At 46.9% G+C, this 23,247-nt stretch overlaps 1 protein-coding gene across 2 annotated transcripts in view; it reads right to left on the bottom strand.

Annotated features, from left to right (window-relative positions):
* SMYD2 (SET and MYND domain containing 2) overlaps positions 1–22,971 on the bottom strand; it is a 48,291-nt gene extending 25,320 nt beyond the window's left edge. The window contains exons 1-3 of one of the 2 annotated variants that reach the window (XM_045071896.1): positions 22,679–22,971; positions 4,273–4,336; positions 3,659–3,883 (exon numbers count right to left, since the gene is read on the bottom strand). In XM_045071896.1, the coding sequence (XP_044927831.1) occupies positions 3,659–3,883; positions 4,273–4,336; positions 22,679–22,851 (462 nt within the window). In that variant the 5' untranslated portion in view covers positions 22,852–22,971. The remainder of the gene's footprint in view (positions 1–3,658; positions 3,884–4,272; positions 4,337–22,678) is intronic. The other variant, XM_045071897.1, reaches the window with a different exon arrangement.
* Positions 22,972–23,247: the final 276 nt, after the last annotated feature.

The raw sequence follows: 23,247 nt of genomic DNA, 5'->3' as shown, positions 1-23,247 counted from the left end.
AGGGGATGGGCTCATTCATTCATCCACACATCTTCCTACCGGTGATGTGGAACATTTAGAGAAAAGGGTGATCAAGTTCAAGACGCTTCCAAGGTTTGGGTTAAGGGACCAAAGTGAATTTAACCAGGACTGAATCTGCGACTCTGGCCCAATTCCCTAATTCACCCATAACAACAAGAGGGTCGGGTGAGTATTTCTTATGCATCTTCTACGTTTCAGTTACTTTCTCTTCAACGAGGAAATTCACAAATTTTCTCACGTCCTCAGTCACATGCTCCTCACATGTGCTTTTTTATCCCCATCAGGGCAAGCCCCTTTTTACTTTCAAAAACACTCTTGTAACCCCATCACCTGTTTACGCATCACGAACAGTTTCTTTTCTATTTGTTAATGTTAAGAAATGACGCCCTAGAAAGTTCTACTCTACAATGGTTCCTCTATTAAATAACTTTGTAAAACCATTCTCTTGTACATGTCATGGTGCAATTTAATGAAGAAGTCTAAGTGAGGCAATAATATACTTAGCTTTCCAGGCATATTTATAAAAATAAATATAGTTCATTAAAACACACAGGTTACAAAATAAGCCTAACTAAAAAGGAACTTCTATTTCTTTTATGTTTCCTCCCATTATCCTTTCATGCATCATCAATTAAAATCTTTCCTCTGGCAGGATCACACTGAGTCAAGTGAATGAAGAGAAAAGTAAATGGGACAAGATATCACCAAATTGTATAAAATAAAGCGAAAATTCTAAAGCGCTGCGGTCAGGGAAGAGGGCCTGGGAAGAGTGCACGTAGTGGCCAGGGTCTCCTGAGATGCTACACTCCCTGTGAAGACGTCAACCTTGGGAAGTGTGCTGCCTTAGCACTCTTGGGGTAGATTTTTGGCAAAGATGACACGAGAAGGGGCTCTCCCCTTTCATGTCCACCGAAGGTCACTTCTCTTTGACATGTTCCTATAGTGCCCCCTCTCCCAGAGGGCCCTCAAGACCCTCAAAAGCACCATGTTGGAAAGCGGAGATAGCCTCCCACCAGCAGTCTGTACAGCCTAGTCCCCAGTCCTGCCCCTGTGACCTTGGGCAGGTCACCCAACCACTTGTGGCCACTGTTTTCTTATCTACTGACATGCTGGACCTGGTCACCTTCACTCTGACACCCCAACTCTGCCGTTTGGTGTCCACGTCTGCATTCCAGGTGGGTGGGTTCTACGTGGTGGTGAGGAGCAGCCAAGGGCCCTGGTCTCTCAGGTGGAGAATTGCTAAGTTATGTGCTTCCCATCTCCGCCCTTGCTTTATAGAGCACAACTCCCCCTTTGATCCCACCCAAGCACCCCCTTAGGAGGAAAACGGAATACATTTTTATCTGGAGCTAATGCCCCAGATTCCTCCCCTAATGATTATACGTATGAAGTTCCTGAACTGTCATTTCTTTCTAGGCACTTGCTTTTGTTAAACCCTTAGGACCATTCTAGGTCTTACAATCCACTGCCTTGCTCTGACTTAGTTCTTCAGCACAAAAGCATGACAAACCTTAGCGGCCATTAACCTCTTCCTTCAACAAAAGGGGACAGACGAAACAAGAATAAAACTTCCAGATGAAAACCAGTCTGTCACCTCTGGCAACAAGTGGCATCAGAAACCGGGTATCACTTATCATGGGCGGGGGGGGACTTTGACCACTAGATACTTCCCAGAAGCACAGCAAACTTGAACTGCAGAAGTACTCTCCAGGGCTGATGGGGAAACCCACCACTTTACCTTAACACTGGGTAAAGAGCAGGGAAGACTCTCCAACACGAGGCTGGTCACAGCAAGCTGTCTTGGCCTGAGACCTTGAACATGACTTAGCATCACAGAGCAGGACCCTCGGCTCCAGGCTTCCTGGCTACCCAAGCAAGCTCATTATGATCTGACCACCTGGACAGTCTGTCCACAGGAGAATGTACAGACAACCAAACTGCTTGCTGTCAAGTGAAATGCAGCACCCTGACGCACACAGGCCACTGTATTTGGTTCACGTGAACCCCCCAGGGAGAGCGCCCCTCGCTGTGTGCTTACAGATGAGCTCTCCAAGTCTGCAGCTTTGGGACACTTGGTCCTGAAGGGAAGGGGAGCCCCATCGGCCACCTTGAAACCTGCCCACCCCGGACTGCAGTGGTTCATCAAAATAGTGCCATCTAGGGAGGCATAATGGGAAAAGAGTTAGCAACACGCTGAGAAGACCCCGAGGTAATGGGCGTCTCACGCAGTCCCCGATTCTTTGCATTAACGCACTGTTTACAGCTCATCAAAGAACGTAAGACTCATTTTGTAATAAGCATGACTCACACAATGTACACTGTTCATGTTCTCAGGGTTTTAGAATCCATCCATTCTCTTGGGGTAAAAGAAACCAAAACCAAAACCAAAACAAACCAAGTCTGTCAAATCTAAAGTATGCTATATACTTTATTCTTCGCACAGCTGAGCAGCGGTCCAGCCTAAATTACCGTCATAGCATTTCCCATGTGTCCTCACACCTGTCCACGGCATCATGGTTTATAGAGAACTTTCACAGCTCTCATATCACTAGGTCGCTACCATTTGTCAGGACGGGCGCTACTGCGTGTGAAGGCACTGAGCGCAGAGGTGTCCTGCGGCTCCTCGGGTTCCTAGAGATAGGAGGTTGCAGAGTTAGGATCCTGTCCTTCTACTGTTCTGTGCTACACAGTCCGAACTCTATGCAATTTTCCTATCTTGCTTCCCTAACACACCAGAATGTAATGAGTTAATTTTTCTAGACGAATTTAACTTAAATCTAGAAAGAGCTAACTTCGCATTCCAGGAACCGGACCATGGAATTCCCAGGGCTCTCTGATCTCCCCAGCACCAAAGTGATCCCACCACAACTGGCAGGAGCAAAGTACGATCTCTCCTCCTCGAAAGAAGTCACACTCCCTGAAAACTCAATGATAAACCCATTTATATTCCTACTGCCACACAGGCTGACCACCTCTGGAAGCCTGCCAGGGGAGACACAGGGGAGTGGGCTGCCCAGGGCCCGCAGACCCAAGGCTGAGGACTCCAGGTCAACGGCTCAACCTGTGCTTCATTCCAGTAAGGTGCCATTGTGACTGGAGCTCTATGGTCAGACGGGACATCAGAGCTTAGCAACCTCTCCCACTGATAAATAATAATGCTCTTTGGGGATTTTCAGGAGCCGACTGCATAGGGAGCAGAGTAGGAAAACAGTGATATAATCAGAAGTCGACCGGGTTGGGGGGGCGAGTGTGGGAGGTAAATGACACCAAGTCTGGCAAGAACACTGGCCCCCAAAAAAGAGGAAAGACTAAGGAGAAAATCCTCCCTGTCACTTAGAGCCACTATTTAATAGCATCAGCATTTCCGAGACTCTATGAAAAGGTTTCCATTAAAAAAAAAAAAAATAGACTAAGGAGGCTACACAGATGTCCAAGACCATATTCTCCCTAAATTCAAATTGTTAGAACGTGGAATGAATTTTCTGCAGAATACCTATGAACATTCAGTGGAATTAGAATCTAGCAGACAAGAATGGAAAACAGCACTCTGTCCCTCAAAGAGCTACCAAGAGTTCCTCCAAATTCCTCCCTAAGCTTCCCATTGCCACCGTTATTACAGGATTCCCTGGAGACTTACCCCTCGGACCAGATGGCCCATGGTCTCCATGCAACCCGCCTCCTGAGCCTGTCCCAGCCCAGCTGCTTCCAAGGCACCAGCTCCAAGCACAGATTCAGCATGGCCACCCTCTGGCCGGGCAAGGCTGTGCCAGGTGTTCACTGAAGTCTGGCTGGACTCAGACTGGCTTTGAACAGGCCGAGGGAGACGTGTGGCCTGCTTATGGGGATTTATAAAAATACAGACCTATGACAGTAAAAATAAAAATATTTTAAAGGTACCATTTTAGCATTTTTTGTTTGTCACCTCCTCAGTGTTCCATCTGTTGCTGGCAGGTTTGGGGAGCAAACTGTCAACCTTGGTAATCCACCTGCCTGCACCCAACATACTCTCCTCAGGTCTTTCCCCTTCGCCTGCACCTGCCTGTGGCCCCAGAGCATCGCTGTCTATCACTGGCTGCCTTCAGTCCTGGGCCAGTGCTCAAGGGTATCCAGCCGCATCCAAGGCCCGAAGTAAGTTTTCCCGCTCTAGCTGCAAAGGGTGCTGGGAATGGCGTGACAAGGAAAGGGAAGGACATCAGGGTCCCGCTCTTCAGAGGAAACAAGGCCCTCCCTACCAGTTGGCCCAGAACCTACCTGACACTCCACATTGCAGTAAAATGCCTGCTTGCATCTTCCACATTTGGACAATCCTTCTTTCCTTAAAAACAGAAAGGGCACTGTAGTGGCGAGAGGCACAGAAACGTGAAGCTGCACATTTTATCATGCAATCATAAAAGCCATCTGGTCGGGAAGCAGAGCCAGGATTCACCTTACCTTACTCTCCCACTGATAAAGTGGCATTTTCCCAAAGGAGAATTGTGACCAGATTCAGTCCTTGGGCAGGAGTAAGTTAGTCAAACAGTACATGCACCAGCATTTCCCGGCCCTGGCGGTGGGAAGGGCACCTTCCCAACTGACAGGCAGGGTGTCTACGACTCATGAGCCTGGCCTGGACACCAGAGCTTCTGCATTGCCTGCACTAGTACTCAGTAGTTTGGGGCAAGTCAAAGGCCCGTAGGTCCCGATTTTCTCACCTACTACAGAGGGACAGAGATAAACAAAACCATCTTAGAGGTTTGACCTCATACAGACAGAGGCTTAGAGGCCACCTGTCCTGGTAAAAATGCAGTGTGAGTGACAACCTCTATTAATTAGAAATGCAAGGAAAGCAGAAGATGGAACAGTGTATGTCAGTAATCCCTATGCTGCCCAGAAAGCCAAGTTTAAAAACAATGCAACCCAGGGCACCTGGGCGGCTCAGCCCATTGAGCATCGGACTCTTCGTTTCTGCTCCGGCCATGAGGTCAGGGTGGTGAGATTAAGTCTCGTATCAGGCTCTGCACTTAGCATGGAGTCTGCTTATGATTTTCTCTCTCCCTCTCCCCACTCAAAATATGTGTGTGTGTGTGTGTGTGTGTGTGTGCGTGTGCACGCGCTTGTGTAAGGCAACCCAGCAAGCGGAGACATATAAAACATTACTGGATGTGATCGGTACCCATACCGCCTCGTCAGTGTACTGCATGAGTGATTTTTCTGCCTTTGTAATGAGGTCAACGGTCCCCGTCCTTGCCATATCACCTCCTTGCTTCCGCTAAAGGACAGAGACTCTGCTGTTTCCCAGTTGTCAGGTGCTAGTGTGTTTGTCAGGTTTGATAAGTCAAAGCTTTTTCAGAACTGTGAAGCCACAGAATTAAACCTCACCAGAAAAGAATCCTCAAACACATTTTTTTTTTAGGTGGGAAAGTAACCTCTGGTTCAAAGCACGGGTCTTGTGCCCCTGCCCAGGAAGCTGGCCTTCAAGTTGAGGCAATGCCAACGCCTGGCCACGAGGGGCGCTGTCGAGGCTGCCAGGCTGGGCACTGCAGTGCCCGCCCCCGCCCCGACACCTTACTGCAGCGCGCCCCGGGGAGCTGATGTTCTAGAAAACACAGGGAATCACGCTGCAGAGTCCTCCTCTGCTCCTTGTCAGCGAGCGGCAGTCACCACACGACTCCCACGGAATCGAGACTGCTCCCCAAATGCTCCTGTTGGAGCGAAACAGACTGCCTTGCAGTTTTCATGACAGCACTTGGATTCCAAGAAGCAGACTGTGGAGAATGTGTGGGAGAAAAACACATTTTGTGGCTGAGGCATAAATAAATATCCGGAGTTTGCACATCTCAGTAGTTTAAAAAGGAACTCACTGATTTGGCTGAGCCTATTCTCTGGCCTAAAGTACCTCCCCCCACCCCCGCCAGGACCCAAGGTGCTCCTGAAGGCGTCCTGACTCTGACTTTGCACTTTGCAGTAACAAAGAAACCAGAGACAGACAGAAGGTCCCTGCTCTGCTGCATTTTACAAGGAGGAAAGAAGGACCAAAGAGGCTACAGAGAAACTACTGAGAAGTGACTTGGAAGCAAGTGCCAATGGACAGAGAGCTAGAAGAATGCCAAGGGGATGGAAAGTTAAGAGGGGCCAAGCCAGGGAGGGAGATTTGAAAATTCCTTCCCAAAAGAGGTGCGTGTGGAAATGGATAATGGATGCCTAGATGCCACCCCATAAAAACATCCATCGGAAGCAGCTGTTTGTTAATGTTTGTTTTCGTAGGGGGAGAGGTCACAGAAGCTCTTTGAGAATGTGATGGAAGCTACTAATTCTCCCAACAACCTATCTTCTCCCCAGCCCCCCGAAGCATCAGAAAATTTGGGGAGATTTCAAGGGCTCTGAGCCACCTAAAGCCCAAAGACACTGAACGGCCTCTGAAACTCGAGTTAAGACCCCCTGGTATAAAAGATGGGAAAACTATCTCAGAAACATCCCTATTACCCCTAGATCATACCCAAAAGCAAGGATTCGGTGGCCCGTCCTGCAGAGGCAAGCAGTAAAGTGAGTACGAAACCAAGGCTTATTTTTAGCCTCATGGTAACATCCCAAGGGAGAGAAACGGCAAAACTGGGCTCTCGAGAGCTCGGGAAGAACTCTAGTGGGATTTCATCAAAACCATAAATTGCCCAAAGGCCAGGATTCATTCACTCTAGCCTGCTACCAAGTCCACAAGCCCCAAACAGCAAGAGGCAACAGCTAAGTTTTAAGGGTGGGCAATTTGTTGGGTAATTTCTAGAGTCTGTCCCAGGGGTTCTCAAACTGTGGTCTGGAGACTTCTGGGATCCCAGGGACCCTTTCTGGGAGTCAGTGGGGCCGAAACTACTTTCCAAGTCACACTACAGTCTTGACAATTACGCTGCGGGGGTACAAGGTGTAAAGGAGCCTGGAGGGTAAAACTTTGGGAGCCTTGGTATAAATCAAAGCAAATGAAGCTGTGCCCGTGTGTTTTTGACTTCCACAGGCTCCGAGTTAAGGGGGGGAAAGGCCAGCTTTATTTAAGAAGATCCCAGATGAAGCAGTAACAAGTAGTCGTGTTCAGTCTTGATGCTCGGGTAGCATAGTATCTTCTGACATTCTGTAGTAAGTTAGATAAGCATCAAGGGTTTCTTCTGATCCCGAGGCACAGCAGGTGGCTCAGGGAAAAGCACCTGTGTGAGCGCCGGAGTCCTACGGTGAACCAGCCCCCCTTTCCTCGTGGAATCCCATTAGACAAACAGTGATTTTTCAGACTTGAGGATTTGGCAGATACATGATGGAAATGAATGTCACTTCAAGGAAAACAATTGAAAATAGGTTTGGTTAATGATAAAATGTCAGCTTTCAAGCAAATGTGAGAATTTTGACAGCCTCTCATGTGAGATTGCCAGAGATATTAAAAATTGTGGGTTTAAAAAAAAAATACAGTTTATGGGGGCGCCTGGGTGGCTCAGTGGGTTAAAGCCTCTGCCTTCGGCTCGGGTCATGATCCCAGGGTCCTGGGATTGAGCCCCGCATAAGGCTCTCTGCTCTGCAGGGAGCCTGCTTCCCCCTCTCTCTCTGCCTGCCTCTCTGCCTACTTGTGATCTCTCTCTGTCAAATAAATAAATAAAATCTTAAAAAAAAAAAAAAGATTAAAAAAAATACAGTTTATGAAGAACATCAACTTTTAGAATGTCTATATAATTCAGTGAACCAATGTTTTTCAAAGGAGAGGGGCATGGTATTTTTTAAAATTATGCATGGCTAAAAAGGTCATTCGAAGTGCAAGACAGACCAAGGGATTTCAACGTAAGAGAACACGGAAAGTTCACTGACACGGCTTCATTGCACACTGAAGGGTCTACCTTTAAGACAAATTCACTTACCAAGTTTTAGTGTTCAATCAAAATATATTCACAATTAATTGAAAAGGCTGTTAAAATAGATCTCTCTCTCTCTCTGATTACCTATCTATTTGATGCTAGATTCTCTCCACATATTTCAACCAAAACTACATAATACCACAGACTGAATTCAGAAGTGTATTTGAGAATCCAGCTGTCTTCCGGAAATCCAAACATTAAAGAGACTTGTAAAACTGGAACACCACCACTAGTCTCACTAATTCTCTTGTTCTGTAAAATAGTTCTTAAAAAAAAAAAAATGCTACTAGCAGTAATAGCTGGTGTCCTTTTAAACTGAATACTTTATAGTTTTCTTTTTTAATTTCAAGTATGGTCAATATTAATAAACATACTCCATATGAACAAAAGCTCTCTGGAGCTCTCAGTGTTTAAAAGTATAGAGGGATCCTTAAGACCAAACAATATGAAAACGGATCTATCTTAATAAGTCTGTCAGTTCTAAGAAAAAGGCCTTGATCCTATTTTTCAAATGAAGATAATGAGGGTCCAAAGGTGAAGTATGTGATTCAGCCTGGTCATTCAGCAAGTACGTAGCAGAATCAGAATCCACATGCTGAAGTAGAGATTTCATCTTCATCACTCAAGAACAGCCTTCCTTGAGTTACCGCGGCAGTCCTTCAGGGGGATCTACTAGACAAAGCAGGAATCATCCACGTGTTTGGATAACCTAACAGTAGTAAGAGAACATGAGGCCATCTCTACTCTGTTGGCACAACCCCCCGGTTCCACCGAGACCGGATTATTGCCACTGTGCTCCAAAAACACAACGAGGAGAAGCCAGGATCATTTCTCAACATGAGATTTCGGGAGGGAGCACCCCCACCAAGAGGGTGTCTCAAAGAATGGGGTGACGCAGTCATTGGTTTCACTTAAAATGCACTGGTGTGAAATAACTGATAATCATATCAATTATAATCAATCATAATTGATTGTGTATTTGGTCTGTGCGAAGAAAGTCTTCCCCTGTCCTTCAGTACAATACCTCAGAGTGTTTCTCAGACAGATAGATCCTGGGCCAGTCTAAGCTGGACCGTGTCTGCTGGGAGCTGGGCCACGGGATGGTACAGCTCTCACAAACTACCAAAAAGCTTTGCCTGGCTCTGGGGCCGATTGGCCTGTGTGTGTGCTCGTTCGAGCAACTGCCTGCTCACATGCGAATGTTCTAATGTACATCTTCCTGAGCCCAGCCGCCTTCAGAGCAGAGAAGGAGAAGAGCTAAAGCACTTCGTGATTGTGAAGAGCCTCTAAACCTACTTTGATCTACTCTGGGTACGAGGGAAGTTCAGATGAGGTGGGATGGAGGCAGGAGAGGGCGCTCTGCTTCCCACATGCAGACACATAGGGGAACTCTGTCTCCCTTCCACAGCTGGGGAGACAGGTAAACTTTTCAAAGTAAGCCTGATCGTTGAAACTCAAATTAGAATTTGTTGCACTGGGACCTACATTGTATGTATGTGTGTGTGTGTGTGTGTCTGTGCGCGTGCTTGAGAGGGGAAGGAAGAGACAGAGAGAGCTTCTCTGAGTGTCTGACTGTTGCTGACAGAGACATTGAGCCAGAGAGAAACTTCATACGGGATATCCATTTTCACTGCAGGAACACATAAGGCGTTCGGAATAAACTGTCTTCCTACAGAAGACACAGCCATAAACACTGCATTTGCAATGTAACCTAATCTGAATTGTCCAGGAGGTCTGGGGGAAAGACTGCAAGACAAAGACTAACAAAGGTCACTTGAAGGAAGAAACTGAAATCCCTCAAAAGGAATGGAACTCCAAGACAGAGAAGAGTGAATGGGTGCCTGGGGGAGGACCCAGCAGCTCCCAGTCCCTGGGTCTGTGCTGGGATTTTGAAAACGCTCTCCAGGAGATTCTATCAGCTTCCAGGAGGCAGAATCAGCAGCCCAGGCCTCTGGTAATCCTTTCGGGCTGAGTGTTTCTCCAGGGGCAGAAGCTGCTGACTAGTGTTGAAGTAATTCTCTGCAATGCAGACTCTTTGCGAGGTAACTCAGCCTAAAAATTAGCGGCACATTGTGGACGTATTAGGTTGTTGAGTGACCTTGATAATGCATATTAAGGTGAGAATAAAGAGGCTGACACTGTATTTTCTAACTATGACAAGAAAGCATTTTAGAAGCCAGGTGCAAGCTTTACAAAAGAGAGCAGAGGCTTTTTTTTTTTTTTTTCCTTTCCCCATCTACTCCTGATTCCTACTTCACAATTTAGGGTGAATGTGAGGAGTCACTTCCCCACCTCTCAAATCCTCCTCCCTGTGCTTGAGGTGCCATGTGATCTTGGGCAAAGCATTTATCCTCTCTGGACCTTTCCCTCCACTGTCATGATGCAGTTCCAGCCCCATAGGTTTGTTATGAAAATCACATAAGAAAATACAAGAGATGCGTGTTACCTTCACGTTCTATGTTAGCCTCCACTCTGGTTTTAAGTGGTTCTCAACTACTGAACTGTCTTCAGTCCAAACTCATTCAGACTCCTATTTGCAAATTTATGTTTCTAAAGTCTCTGTTTTACAGGCAAATTATCTTCCCTGCTGTGAACGGAAGAACTCTTTGAACTTAAGAAACAATTCCATCCACAAAGGGAGGAGAGAAATGTTACAGCAAAGTGCAACTCTCCGATTATCAGCGACTGGAAGAGAACGCAAAAGACACGCTCCTGTCATTTTCTGCTGGAGGAGACACATGCAGTGATTAATTTTCTTGCTTTTCAATTTGGAAGCCATGAAGATCAACAAGTTAGAGATGTAATTAACAACTCCGGCTAGTTAATGCCTTGCCGCAGGTGCTGTTGGTCTAGATAAAAAGGATTGGATCCTGTAAGCTCCCCACTTTCTGCTACTGAAATGAATGCTTAGTGGGTTTCACCATGAAAGAAAAGGAGACCGGCATGGAGGGGGTTTGCAATAACAATTACTTTTAACTAACGGTGACAGAAGAAGTGACAAGTATGCTCTGTTGAACAGAGGCGGCCCCAGCCAAATGAAAAAGAGAAAAGGAAAAAAGCCCAGCGGCGCAATATAACTTCACCATGGGCTGAAATAAGACAATCAGAAACAAAGTTGGCCTCCCACCCAGAGAGACTGGTTACACTAGCAAATTTTTATTTGAGAGAAATAAAAATTGGAGGAATTGTGGTGGAACCCTATTATAACCCTGGTCAGGGGATAAGGATAATACTAAGGCTATAGGTTTTTGTGTAATAGTGAAAGATGCTTCGCATACCACTTTAATCCACAATGTAACAGTGAAACGGACCCACGTGCAGCGGGGAGCTTCTTCCCAGAGCTGTGCTGAACCTTCCCCTTCGCACTGGGCTTTGTTCTGAGGCTTGTTAAAAGTTAGAGCCCGGGGCCTCTTGGGGAAGCAGGAGATATTTAGGGCAGGAAAGTAGCAACTAATAGCTTTTCCCAACTATTGGCACAGGAGCCATGATTTACAAGGAGGACACCGGGAGGGCTAAAAAGGGTCGGCCTTTCTAGAACGTGTCACAGGGCAAGGTGGAGTCATGGACATTTTCAGCTCTAAGTTCTAAGTTCAGGGCAGACATTTTCAGCTCTAAGTTCTGGGGCTCTCCAGTGGGTACAGTTAATAATACAGCACTGTATACCTGAACGTTGCTAAGAGGAGATCGTAAGCATTCCCACCACATACACCTAAAAGTAAGTGTGCGAGGTGATACGTTAATTACCCTGACCTTAGCAGGCACTCCACAATGTATATCGAGTTATCATGTTGTAGACTCTGAATATATACAATTATATTTGCCCATTATCCCTCAATAAAATCTAACAGAATCTTGTAAGATGACTCCACACATCACAGATTCTGTAAAAGTCAGCTCAGCAATGAAAAGAGAAAAAAGGATGACACTGATTTAGGATTTGCTGTAATGCGGGCCCTGGCGGAGATGAAATCTGTCTTTGTCTTAGAAAGAAAAAGAGATTCACGAAGCTTATGGACAGAGGCGGGAGATACTCAGGCTAAGGAACAGGGAACAACAAGTCACTCTCAGCAGCCGCTGGGTGACGCCTGCACGCCGACCTCAGCCTGCGGGCCCTGCCGAACCCCCAGCAGTTCAGCCCGCCCAAGGAAGGCTGAAATTAGGGACTTTCAAAACCTAGCATTTTCATTTGGAAACGTGTTCTATCTTAACTTCTGCACCAGATCCGAATGACACTTCTCTGCTGCTCTTTTACTTCTGACGCCCACTGACTGGGACATGGAAAGGAGGGAAAACAATGGATTCTGTCTCACTCCCTCTCTCAGAAAGGAACGGGTAATAAATACCATCCACCAGTTCCTACGGGCTTCAGTAAGTGACAGATGTTATCCTCGGTTCTTTGTAATCAATACCAGGAATATTGGATTCCCCTGCGACCGCGGTCGCCCTCGCTTCTGTGAGGAGGTGAAGAGACCTGTCCAAAACGCCACGGTGAGTCGATACCAAGGAAAAGGACAAAACCAAAGGCCTATCAATTTAACTATTTAAAAACTCAAGCTGTTCCTAACAATACTGCTTACGTCAACATTCTGGCCACAAAGTAAGGGAAAAAAGAAATGTAAAAATACCTTCATAACCTATTGCTAAATGTGAATTCCAGAACAGAGGTCAGGCCCTCTGCAGCCAAACATGAGCATGAACTCCGCACCCGACAAACGGGTGACCTGCTCTCAATCCTACCTACAAGAAAACACACCTTTTGAAAACTGCTTACAGGAGAATTTTAATAGGTGACCTGCCCTCATCCCTTTGGCTCTATTTTCCTATAGACAATAAAAAATTGAAATGCCAGTCTGTTGGGGTGAATGACTCCACTGTGGACTATACCTTGAGAACTCAAGGCTATCAGCTACTGTTTGAACAGATTTAACAGACATTTTTCTTTCAATCTCTGTTGATTCCATTTGTATTTCTGAATTAAAAACCTGTTATGTACTATAAAACTTTGTACATGAAGCAGGAAATAGGTTAATCCAACTTAGCCAAGTAAGTTCTGTTCAGAAAGCATCATTTTCTCTGTGTAAAATATTGTACCAGGCTCTGAGGAATGATATTTTTATAACAGTTGAGCAATTTGGGGACAGATGACAAGAGGCCCTACCTTCATGCAAATGGTGGTAAATATAAATTTCAGGCAAAATGATTCAGCATCCAAATGGCCTAAACGACACAGAATTGAGAGCGGGAAGTCACTCCTAGGACTGAACTCTTTAAGGACACAGAAGTTTGAGTACTACGGAGAAAGCTGGCTTACTGACTTCTGAAGCCCCAGGGTTAGAACATGATGCCTAGAATAGCAAGAGTGCTCAAAAAATGTAAATAGTCATCTACCGTAAATATAAAATAGTAAAAAAATAAAACGAAGGGAATTGTGGGCTGAGGAGCCTCATAAAAAATGCAGTTTCCACTAGATCTCCCTTGAGAATGAAGAGACTCGGGAGGCGACGCTAGGGAATGGAATCGTGCAGAGAAAAGCACTCGTGGTTACAAATAGGGAAAGTAAGAATGCAGAATGACAGGGCACCGCTGCGTCGCGGGATACTGGAAAGACCACCCAGACTGTGTTCAGGGTGTGAGTTAGAGGGCGGGGACGGATAACGCCGGTGAGTGTGGGAAGGGCACTTAATACGGAGGAGCAGGACAGTCAAGATTCTATCCCGAAGAAAACAGGGATCCGGGAAGGGTTCTGCGAGTGTCTGTAAGTCCTAAGGATGAGGAGGAGCAGTTATATACATGGACCAGTGAAGAGGTCTCGTCCAAAGAGCCACTAAGAAAATAAGCTGCAGACACGAGACTGTTCATTGCATCATTATTGACTAAGGCAAGAGAGAGACAGGCCTGGGGCGACATGGATGAATGAGATCTGGTTCCCACTCAGGAGCCAGTGTGCCCAAGGAAGTATCTGACGAGGGGCCCTGGGAGCGAAGACAAAGGGAACTACTCCAGCCTGCCAAAATCAGGACAGACTTCTGACCTGAAAACTAGCCAGGCAAAGAGGGACAAGCAGGAGAGGATCAGCATGATGCTGTGTGTTTGTGTCCGCCTGTGTGTGTGTGGGGGGGGGGGGGTGCTGCAGGAGTGAACCAAATCCTGCAGAGCAAGTGGGACTCAACCCTCACTCCTGAAGCCTTGCCCTGGGGGGCTCCCCCACCCCTTCCCCTCAGCACCCCCCCCTCCAGTCCTACCAGGGCCATTCTCTGAAGATACACAGATAGAGAAGATGGAGGTAAGCTTCTTGCCCTGCTCTAAATCTAGAAAATACTTAGGAACTGGGTGTGGAAATGAATTAAATACTGAATGGAATAAATAGATTGCTTTTATATTCCAAATTTGTGAACCTGCTAGTTTCTAAGGTGAAAAAAATCTTATATAAAGTTTTCCTTCAAGTGATCGTTAGAAATATTTACTCAGGTGTATGATGAATAGACTAAATTTCATTAACTCCCCCCACAAAAAAGTGTACCCAAAGCCGCAGCTGTTTTGACACAATGTTAAAGTTGTGTCAAATGGGAAGTTACCATTTCATTAGACCTCAGTATGTGATCAAGCCTCACCCTGAGTTTGCAGAAGTCATGACCTAGGGTGTGTGGTTAAACATATTAATTCCCTGAAAGGCATTTATGACATACATGGATTATCAGTTTTCAACCAAACAGAAGTGAGAAGAAGAAAATACTCAACCCCCACACCTGTCTTCAACAATAACAAGAATCTGCTGAAACTTCACAATGTTCAAGGCATTGTGGCTAACATAAAGATGAGAAAAACCTTCTAGAAGAGAAGCTCCATGGTGGTAGGGATTTTTATTCCTTTTCTTCACATTGTTTCTAGGGACCGAGAACCCAGAACCTAGTGACTGTTCCACAGATATAAATATTTGTTGAATACATTAAAAATAGAATCCCTGATCAAGGAGTTTACCATCTGCTCCTAATTAAATGTCTATTACTGTTGAGGTCTGAAGGCCACGGGAGGCTATCACTACAAACAGATTTGTGCAACTGACGGGAAAGAGCTTTCTTGGGGCACAGGGACGAGAGTTTCCTATACAAGCATCATCATGGTGAGGGAAACCAACAAAGTGTGAGCCCAGAACCCATATCCCTAAAGGGTCTTCCCTGGCACTCCAAGCCTGGAGAGAAAAGGTGCCTCCTGTCTAAGGTCTTTTCATTTTGCCACAAATTCTGATATAACTCTCTTCAAGTGCCATGATAGAAAAGATTTTTTTTTATTTGGCTCTGATGAAAACCTGTATTCTGTTGGTCAGCCAGATTTTCTCACCACTTCCCTCCCCCAGGATATGCCTCTGTCTTCAAGGCCTGGTGTCAAATTCACTTCTCCAGTGAGTTGCCTTTATTTCTCCTCTTCTGCATGGCGAGTCGGGATCCCCTGGGCACCAACACACCTGGTATTACCAGAATGCACTTGCTGATACATGCCACTGTCTTAGCTCTCACCCTAGCAAGCGCTCATTTCGGATTCCAGGGACTAGAAACTTGCCAAAGAGCAGCATTTACAAAGTCTCAAATCCCCTCTTCCTATAAAAGTGACTTGAATCTATTTTAATAATATGCATGCAATATTTCCACTTAGTCATCTGAAACCCTCCACTTAGTGTGCAAGAGTCACCAGATTTTATGTTAATATATTGGCACAAGGAGCTCCGTACTATTTTTAAACTTTTGATTGAAGAAGCAGCTGGGACACAGCTGGATTCTCAGGGAATGTACGGACTAGAAAGATAAGTTGTTTCCTGAACCTTCAAGACTTTTTGGTATTATTTTCCTGTGAAATTGCATATTTCTGTCCTTCAGAGGAGTCTTGAAGAGATCGGATTTCCTTCTGTTCTATTGTGTTGGTGTGAACGCCTTTGCAATTGAAAAGGAGGCCTCTGAGGGTGGTAGGAACAGAGTCAGCAGAAGTTGCACAAAGTGAGGTGTGTGGCTTTGTGACTGGTTAGAGCACCCGTGCTAATGAGGCCAAGGTCACAGGTTCAATCCCTGAAAAGGCAGTGACTTCAATCAATTCTCTGCCAGAGCTCTGCACCCCTAAAGTACCACGGATTTGCTAGAAATCCAAAGATGTGAAGTTGGGGATGTGGGTGGGAAAGGGGAGGCTGACTGAGAGGCTGACAATGTCAGTCCTCTTGAGAGGGGACAGAAACTTCTAGTCCCTGCATTGGCCGCTCTCTGGGGGAAAGGGGCCAGCACAGGGTGGTCTCACCCAGGGAACTGCTACAGAAAACCACGGAGCTGCCAGGCTCACCAGAAGAGGGCTCAAAGTCTGAGTGTGATCAAGTACAACCAGGCGCCCGGTTGTATGTCTAGTTCCCTGGTGATGATCAAGACGCACATATTCAAAGGCAAACCTAGAGAGGGGCTCTGTGAGAGGGGCAGCACATGAGAACAGGGAATCAATAACAGAGGGGAAATTCCTCTAAACCCAACTGGCCTTACACCGAGCAGATGAAGCTTGCCTGGAACTGAGAAAGGAAGACCTCACTCTACATCTGAGGTGTGAGGTCCAAAAAAAAAGGTACAGGTGTGGGGATGGGAGATGACTTTAGATATTAATGACTCTAAGACCATAAAGGATATTTATAATTACTGATTGCTTCCTTGGGAAGCAAAGTGGCATAAAATTGTAATTAGTTCATAATTCCTTATATAGACAAGAAAAAGAATAATGGATATTAACCTAAGGCAAAAGACGTAAATCAAAAGCACCCAAATAAAGTAGATGAGGTGCAACGGCTGGACGAGTTGGTCGAGCATGTGACTCTTGATCTCAGGGTTGTGGGTTCGAGCCCCATGCTGGGTGTAGAGATTAAAAATAAAATCTTAAAAACATGCACCCACCAAAATAAAGTAGAAACCTTCTTTGCCATTTAGGTTCTAAAATAGGCAGCTTTGCAGCCTGCGTTCTCACTGATTCAGAGTTGCCCTGAACATCAGCACCTACCAAACTAAACCTCTGGGTACTGGATCCTTCAAAAGAAATTTAAAACAGGTCTTCGTATTTTTTAAAGAAACTGCTGACTGATGGTGGGCAATCTGCTTGTCCAAAGGAATACCACCCAGGGGCCTCCTAGCATAGCTGCACCATGTATTTTATTTCCAAACCTAAACAAATGAACTTGGCACCACGTTCTGGGGAAAGAATATGTTGAAGAAAAAGAAATCCACTCTGATACTGCCCTACCAGCCAGAGGAACAAACGCTTTATATGTAGGTATAAAGACTTGGGCAACAAACTCATCTTAGTTCTAGCTGAATATTTTTAAATATTCTAAGCCCACAAAAGGACCAAAGCCTTGTGTTCTTTTTACATTTTCTTATGTAATAATTGATACATACGAAAAACACATACAGCTCTTTATGCAAATTCCAAGACACTGTAGTAAAGACATTTCTGAACCCACAGCAGCCTAAGCTATGTATCGAAGGATACTCGATCAATTTATTTGTTTAAGGTTTAGAAACGTTAGTTTGTTGAACTACCTATTGAGGGAAGGAGAAGCAAAAGAAAAGAGGTAATAAAAACAGCACTCACTCCAGGAGAAATCAGAGTGAATACGGCCCAGTGTCCAGGGATGAAGCACATAGTCGATTCAGGCCAAAAGGGGTAGGGGAAGGAAAACCACTCGGAATAGGAAGGCGTGGTTCAGTCCCTGAAGGACACAGAGCCTGGCCCTTCAGAAGATACTCAATAAACATCTGACCAAAAATATGTGAAATTCAAGGGAACTACTTCAACTCTCTGTCACACAGCTTTTTCCTTCATGCGATGGGGTATGGGTCCCTCTACACAAGCCATCCTTGGGAGGATCAAAAGAAGAATGTATCTGGAAATGCTTTATGAGCTGCAAAGAACAACATGATTTTAAGAAATGTCATTTTATGGGATCTTCAGATATTTCTGACTGAGAGATTTTGTGTGATTGCGTTCAGGAAGGAAAGGTATTAGATGGTGGTTTTAACTCACCAGGGTTTGAACTTCACTTCAGCATATCCTGCTGCTGTTCTGTCTCTTTCATGTCAAATCGTTTCCAACCGTACAGCTTGGTCCCAGAGCCCCTGCAAGCCCTAACAGGAATTATGATCCCTGCATATGAAAAATACGTGTGTCGTGGTGCTTGCCACAACTAAAGTCTTAAAGGACTGCTCTGGGCCATACCTGAATCACACAAAAATTAAAGAGCAGAGAGGACCCTTGACAGGCTTGCTATGCAAAAAATTCTGTTTGTGGGGCACCTGGGTGGCTCAGTGGGCTAATCCTCTGCCTTGGGCTCAGGTCATGATCTCAGGGTCCTGGGATTGAGCCCCGCATCGGGCTCTCTGCTCAGCAGAGGGCCTGCTTCCTCCTCTCTGCCTCCTCTCTGCCTGTGTCTCTGCCTACTTCTGATCTCTGTCTATCAAATAAATAAATAAAATCTTTAAAAAAAAAAATTCTGTTTGCTTCCATTTCTCTTCTCAAATATTTGCTTAATCTCATGGCAAAAGACTATTAGAGCATCTCAGCACTTTGGAGCTACAAAAGGCTCTTAAAGAAAAAAAAAAGAGGTTTACCTAAGTAGGTTCATCATCTCATTTCCATTAAGTTTTGGGGGGAAAAGGGTAATACATTGTATTCTGGGGAACTTGGAGGCTGAGAACTGCTGCTCTTAGCTCGGGATGAATGCGCCATCCGAAGAATGACTCTACCGACCAACAATTTCCAGTATTTCCCTCAGGGTAGCCCCCCCCCCCCCCCCCCCGTCCACCAACCCCACCATGATACAAACATCCCTGACCTTGCAATATTTTATCACCCTCCATAACAATTAGCACAAGCGAGACCATCAGGCAGACTCTGACAGCTTACTCTATGCTAGGACTATACTAAGCTTTTGACTTCTGTCTCCTGTAATTCTCATGTAGCTCTGGAGGCAGGCATTCACGGGAGCACTGTAAACATAAAGGAACCTAGCTGTTCAAAGACATAATATCAGGAAGGGAGGAAGCCAGAACTGAAACCAAGTCAATCTGGCACCCAAGTCTCTGCCTTTCCATCTCTAAATAAATGAAAAACTTGAAATACTCTAATATGGAAAGTTGACAACATAATATCTCATTACCTGATATACAGATAGTTGAATTTTGTTTTGTTCGATGTAAATTTTAAGAAGAAATCTGTTGTCTGTATATTTTAGTCTTACTACCCATTTAAAAAAATACTTGTGAAAAGAAGGGACTTCTCTGTTAGAGCATGTGTCTAATTTTTCATTCAAAAAGCAAGATAATTTGAGAACATTCAAAGTCAGCTGTCCCCTTAGAGACCATACAATTCTCAGAGAATGTTCTGGAAATAAACAGCAGCCCTGGGGATGCCTCCCCCATCTGGGGTGAGACTTCAGTTGGTCAGCCCCAGGGTTCATCAGAGAACCTTAAGGTTTCTTAAGAAAACTGCAGCAAGAGTTCATGCCTCTTAACACCAATTAAAATCAACTAAGTATTACTTTGACAGTCTTGTAACACAATGCGGTAGATAGGATGAATAGTCCTACAGAATAAATCTGTGAGACATCACATCTTTACAACTTCTGAAACAGGTCATCTCAATCGTACTGTTTTGCTCATGCAAGCATTTTAATTTTTAAAACCACTTTGAGTGAGCCAGGCAGGACACAAATTTCCTGAAATTGTGTTCTAACAGCTCTATTGCAAGGAAGCTAAGTGGGCCTTCCTACTTTTACCCCATACTGAGAATGAGCTAACAAAAAAGGTAATGTTCTTGCCCTTAAGTGATCCATGAGCCAAGAAAATAAAAGATCAAGAGAGAGACATCTTCCCACCTAAGGAATTGCACACAGAATGAATATTGAGATAGAACACTGGTTTACAACAGATTTTTCCTTTTGAGACAAATAACAAAGTGTTAAAATATGTTGAATATTAAGTATGAAATATAACATAAAAGTATCTGCCATAGAAACGTGGCCAACGGCTAAAAAAGGTGTGTGTGTGTGTGTGTACAAAATGTATCTAGCAGGTGTGACAGGGACAGTTCCCAACTGGAAAACATTTATATTTTTAGGAGTTGCCCTATAGCAGTTGAGGCGAGATAAACACCCTCCCAAGTACCAACCACCCAAATGAGTGAATGTGGACAAATTTAAAAAACAAATAAGCCCAGATATCATTAATAGGACAAGGAGAACCCCCAGTGACTCACTTATCTTAAGCAGTATTGTTTATGCTAAACATGAAAAGATAAGTAGTAGTTTGGGTGTTTTTTTTGTTTGTTTGTTTGTTTTTCCCTAGCACATAAAAGAATAAGAAGTAGTTTGGGGTTTTTTTCTCCTGTTGGGGAGGGGTGGGTGGGGTTGGGTGGGGAAGTAGCAGATTTTAGCCTGTATACTTCAATACTTGCCAATTCTGCTCCTACTCCCTTGAAACCCCAGGAGACATATATATGTTCTAGTACAGCTGGACAGACTAGTTTGTTCTTGGACATGATCAAATAGCTGACATAGAAAATGGTGCAAAATCTAGGAGAACGACCTAACCACTAATTCCAAACTAATCGAATGGTGTACAAGGATATTTCCAATGTCATAGGTATTGTGGTGTCACTATTTCCTGTCTTGTTATTCTAGTTGATTTCAAATGACTCGTTAGAGAGAAGAAATGAACTGTGGGCATTACCAGCCCATGCATCTGAGCCAAAGAGAGGGACATGGTCGGGGTGGGGACAGAGGCAGTGGTAGGGCCCAAGTGCAAGCAGCAGCCCTGGGGAGAGGTCTAAGACACGGGTTAACGGCCCTACCAAATGTTATTCAGAAAAAAGGAGAAACAAAGCAGGCTCTGTCACATAGGGCCGGGGTGCTTTGTGGAGCTACATCTGGCCCTACATTACTGTTCTAAGGTTGGGGGCGTATACAGTAGGTACAGTCAGGACACTCACAGCTAAAAAGAAACATCTCTCAGCTCCGCTTCCCACCCTCTGAACCCGAGGGATTTGATCTCTAATTCATTGGAGGCGTGCACTGGTAACTACCATCTGAGTACCTACTATGTGCCCGGCACTGTGGTCTTCTCTCCTAGGACAGCCTTCCGGAATCACCAGGATTCCTGATGGAGGGAAGCACCTTCCGTGCTGGGTGACCCCGCTTTGCTCCTGCCACTCCAGACACCCACACTGCTTCAGACTCCGAGCCACAGCGAGGCTCAGAAGATCAAGGGACCAGTCACAGCAGCCTTTTTAACTTTGGGAAAACCCAATGCTCACTTCACTCAAACGTTGCAAAGTGGTGCCATGACCCTTTAGCTCTTGACTCACCAATTCAAAGAGCCACATCACATACAGCCCTTAAGCTGCCCACGGCATGATTCTGCGTCTAGTGCCTTTCCGGGTCCCCCCAAGCGGAAGACAGTTCTGGCAGGGAGTCTGGGCAAGATTACTATAATATTTAGCCTTTGTCCCTTCTTTTGCTATGTCTTATCATAGAATAAGGCACACAAGTCTGGGAAACTGGGTACTTTGGTGTATGTTGGACTTGAGACCCGTACTCCAAAGGTACCTGCGGGACCTCAGGTCAGTGCAGTCTGATCCAAGAAACTCCATTTCAAAGATGAAGAAACTGAGATTCAAAATAAAGGAGGGTCCATTCTTCAGAGTGGTGGAAGGTGCGGTACACACCTAATTCAACGCCATGCTTCCCGTCTCTGGAATTTTACTGAGCACCTACCTAGTAGGAAATGGGCAGAACTGAAGAGGTCAGATTTCATTCCCTCACCTATTGGGGTGACTATAGATACACAACCACACTTCCTGTCCGAGCATTGGTTTTCTCGCTTGTAAAATGGAGAAAGTGTATTGGGCTGCTGATTACTAATGCCCCTCAGGTCTGAAACTGTCATAAGGCTTAAGGGTGTAAACATGTGTGGATGTGGGTGAATATATACGCATGGAAACGAACGTAGATGTACGTGTGTATATGTGTACACGTGATGTGCGGCAATTAAATACTATTTCCTACCACTCATTTTGCCTAATTCCCTCCGAGACCACGTTTTCAAAATCCCAAGCCAAGGCTCGGTGCCTCCCACCCGCGCAGCCCAGCAGAGTCCGGGGTTGTGCGGTCAGAACTCCTCTGGCTTCTCTCCAAACACAAGTGCTCAGTGAGAAGGAAGAGGAGGAGCCGCGTACTTTACAAGAAATGTTAAGAGTCATTAAGTTCCCTGGGGGGGACGGCAGATCTGCGGCGGCGGGGCGGGCGGGTGGCGAGCGGAGCACAGAACAAGCCGCAGGAAGCACGGGTTCAAGGTGAGCGGCTGTGGCTGCCCGAACCTGGGGCCCAGCCGCCAATGCACCAAGGGAGCAGCGCGTGCCCGGGGTTGGAGCAAGCCTGGCTCCGCGCCCGTGTCGGGGCCGAGAACCCCGCACTCCCGGGGGGGGGGGCATCCGGCGTGAGCAACTCGGCAAATGGGCGGTGCAGGGCGTGGGCGTGCGGCGTGTCCTCCGCGGCTCCGTCCCAGCGCACGTGGCACGGCCCGCGCGCGGTGAGAGCCGTGAGAGCGCGCAGCCCGCCCGCCCGCGCGGCCGCCGCCCCAACCGCCGGCGCTAGGACCCTGCGCGCCGCGCGCACTTCCTCCCGCCGCGGTCCGCGCCGCGCGCACTTCCTCCCGCCGCGGTCCGCGCCGCCGCCGCCGCGGCGCCCCCGCCCGCCCGCCCGCCCGCCCGCGCCGCCGCCCTACCTGGCGAAGCAGTACTCGCAGTGGTTGCCCCGCTCGTTGACCGTGAGCACGTAGGCGTAGGCCGGGCAGGAGAAGAGCAAGTCCCCCACGTGGAAGGGCTGCAGGGCCCGCAGCCCCCGGCCCTTGCCCGGGCTGCAGAAGCGCTCCAGGCCGCCGTCGCCCGCGGCCCTCATGCCGGCAGCAGGGCGGGGCTGGCAGGCCCGGCGCGGAGGGGCGCCCGGAGCCGCGGCTCCCCGCGAGCTGTAATTGGAGAAGCGTCACCCAGAGCCGCGGCGGGGCGGGGAGGGCGGGGAGGGAAGCCGCCGGAGACGCGGCGGCGGCCACCGCTCCCCGGAAGGGAGGCCGGCCCCGCCCGGCCCTCGCGCGCCCCGGGGGGAGGGGGAAGGGAGGGGGAGCGGCCCGGCGGCCCCGCCCCGCCCCGCCCGCGGGACCCTCGGCGGCCCGCCCGGCACGCGCTCGGGGCGCTTCCGGTGTGGCGGCGACGGCCGCTGCCGCCGCGGAGGCTCCTGGCGCGGGGCGGCTGCGCCTCGCGGCGTTTCCGCGGGGAGAGCGGACGGTGGCCCCGCTCC

The sequence above is a fragment of the Mustela putorius genome, unplaced genomic scaffold (genome assembly GCF_011764305.1).
Source record: "Mustela putorius furo isolate JIRA1106 unplaced genomic scaffold, ASM1176430v1.1 tig00003993_pilon_pilon_pilon, whole genome shotgun sequence".
NCBI lineage: Eukaryota > Metazoa > Chordata > Mammalia > Carnivora > Mustelidae > Mustela > Mustela putorius.
This window is presented reverse-complemented; position numbering and strand designations above follow the sequence as displayed.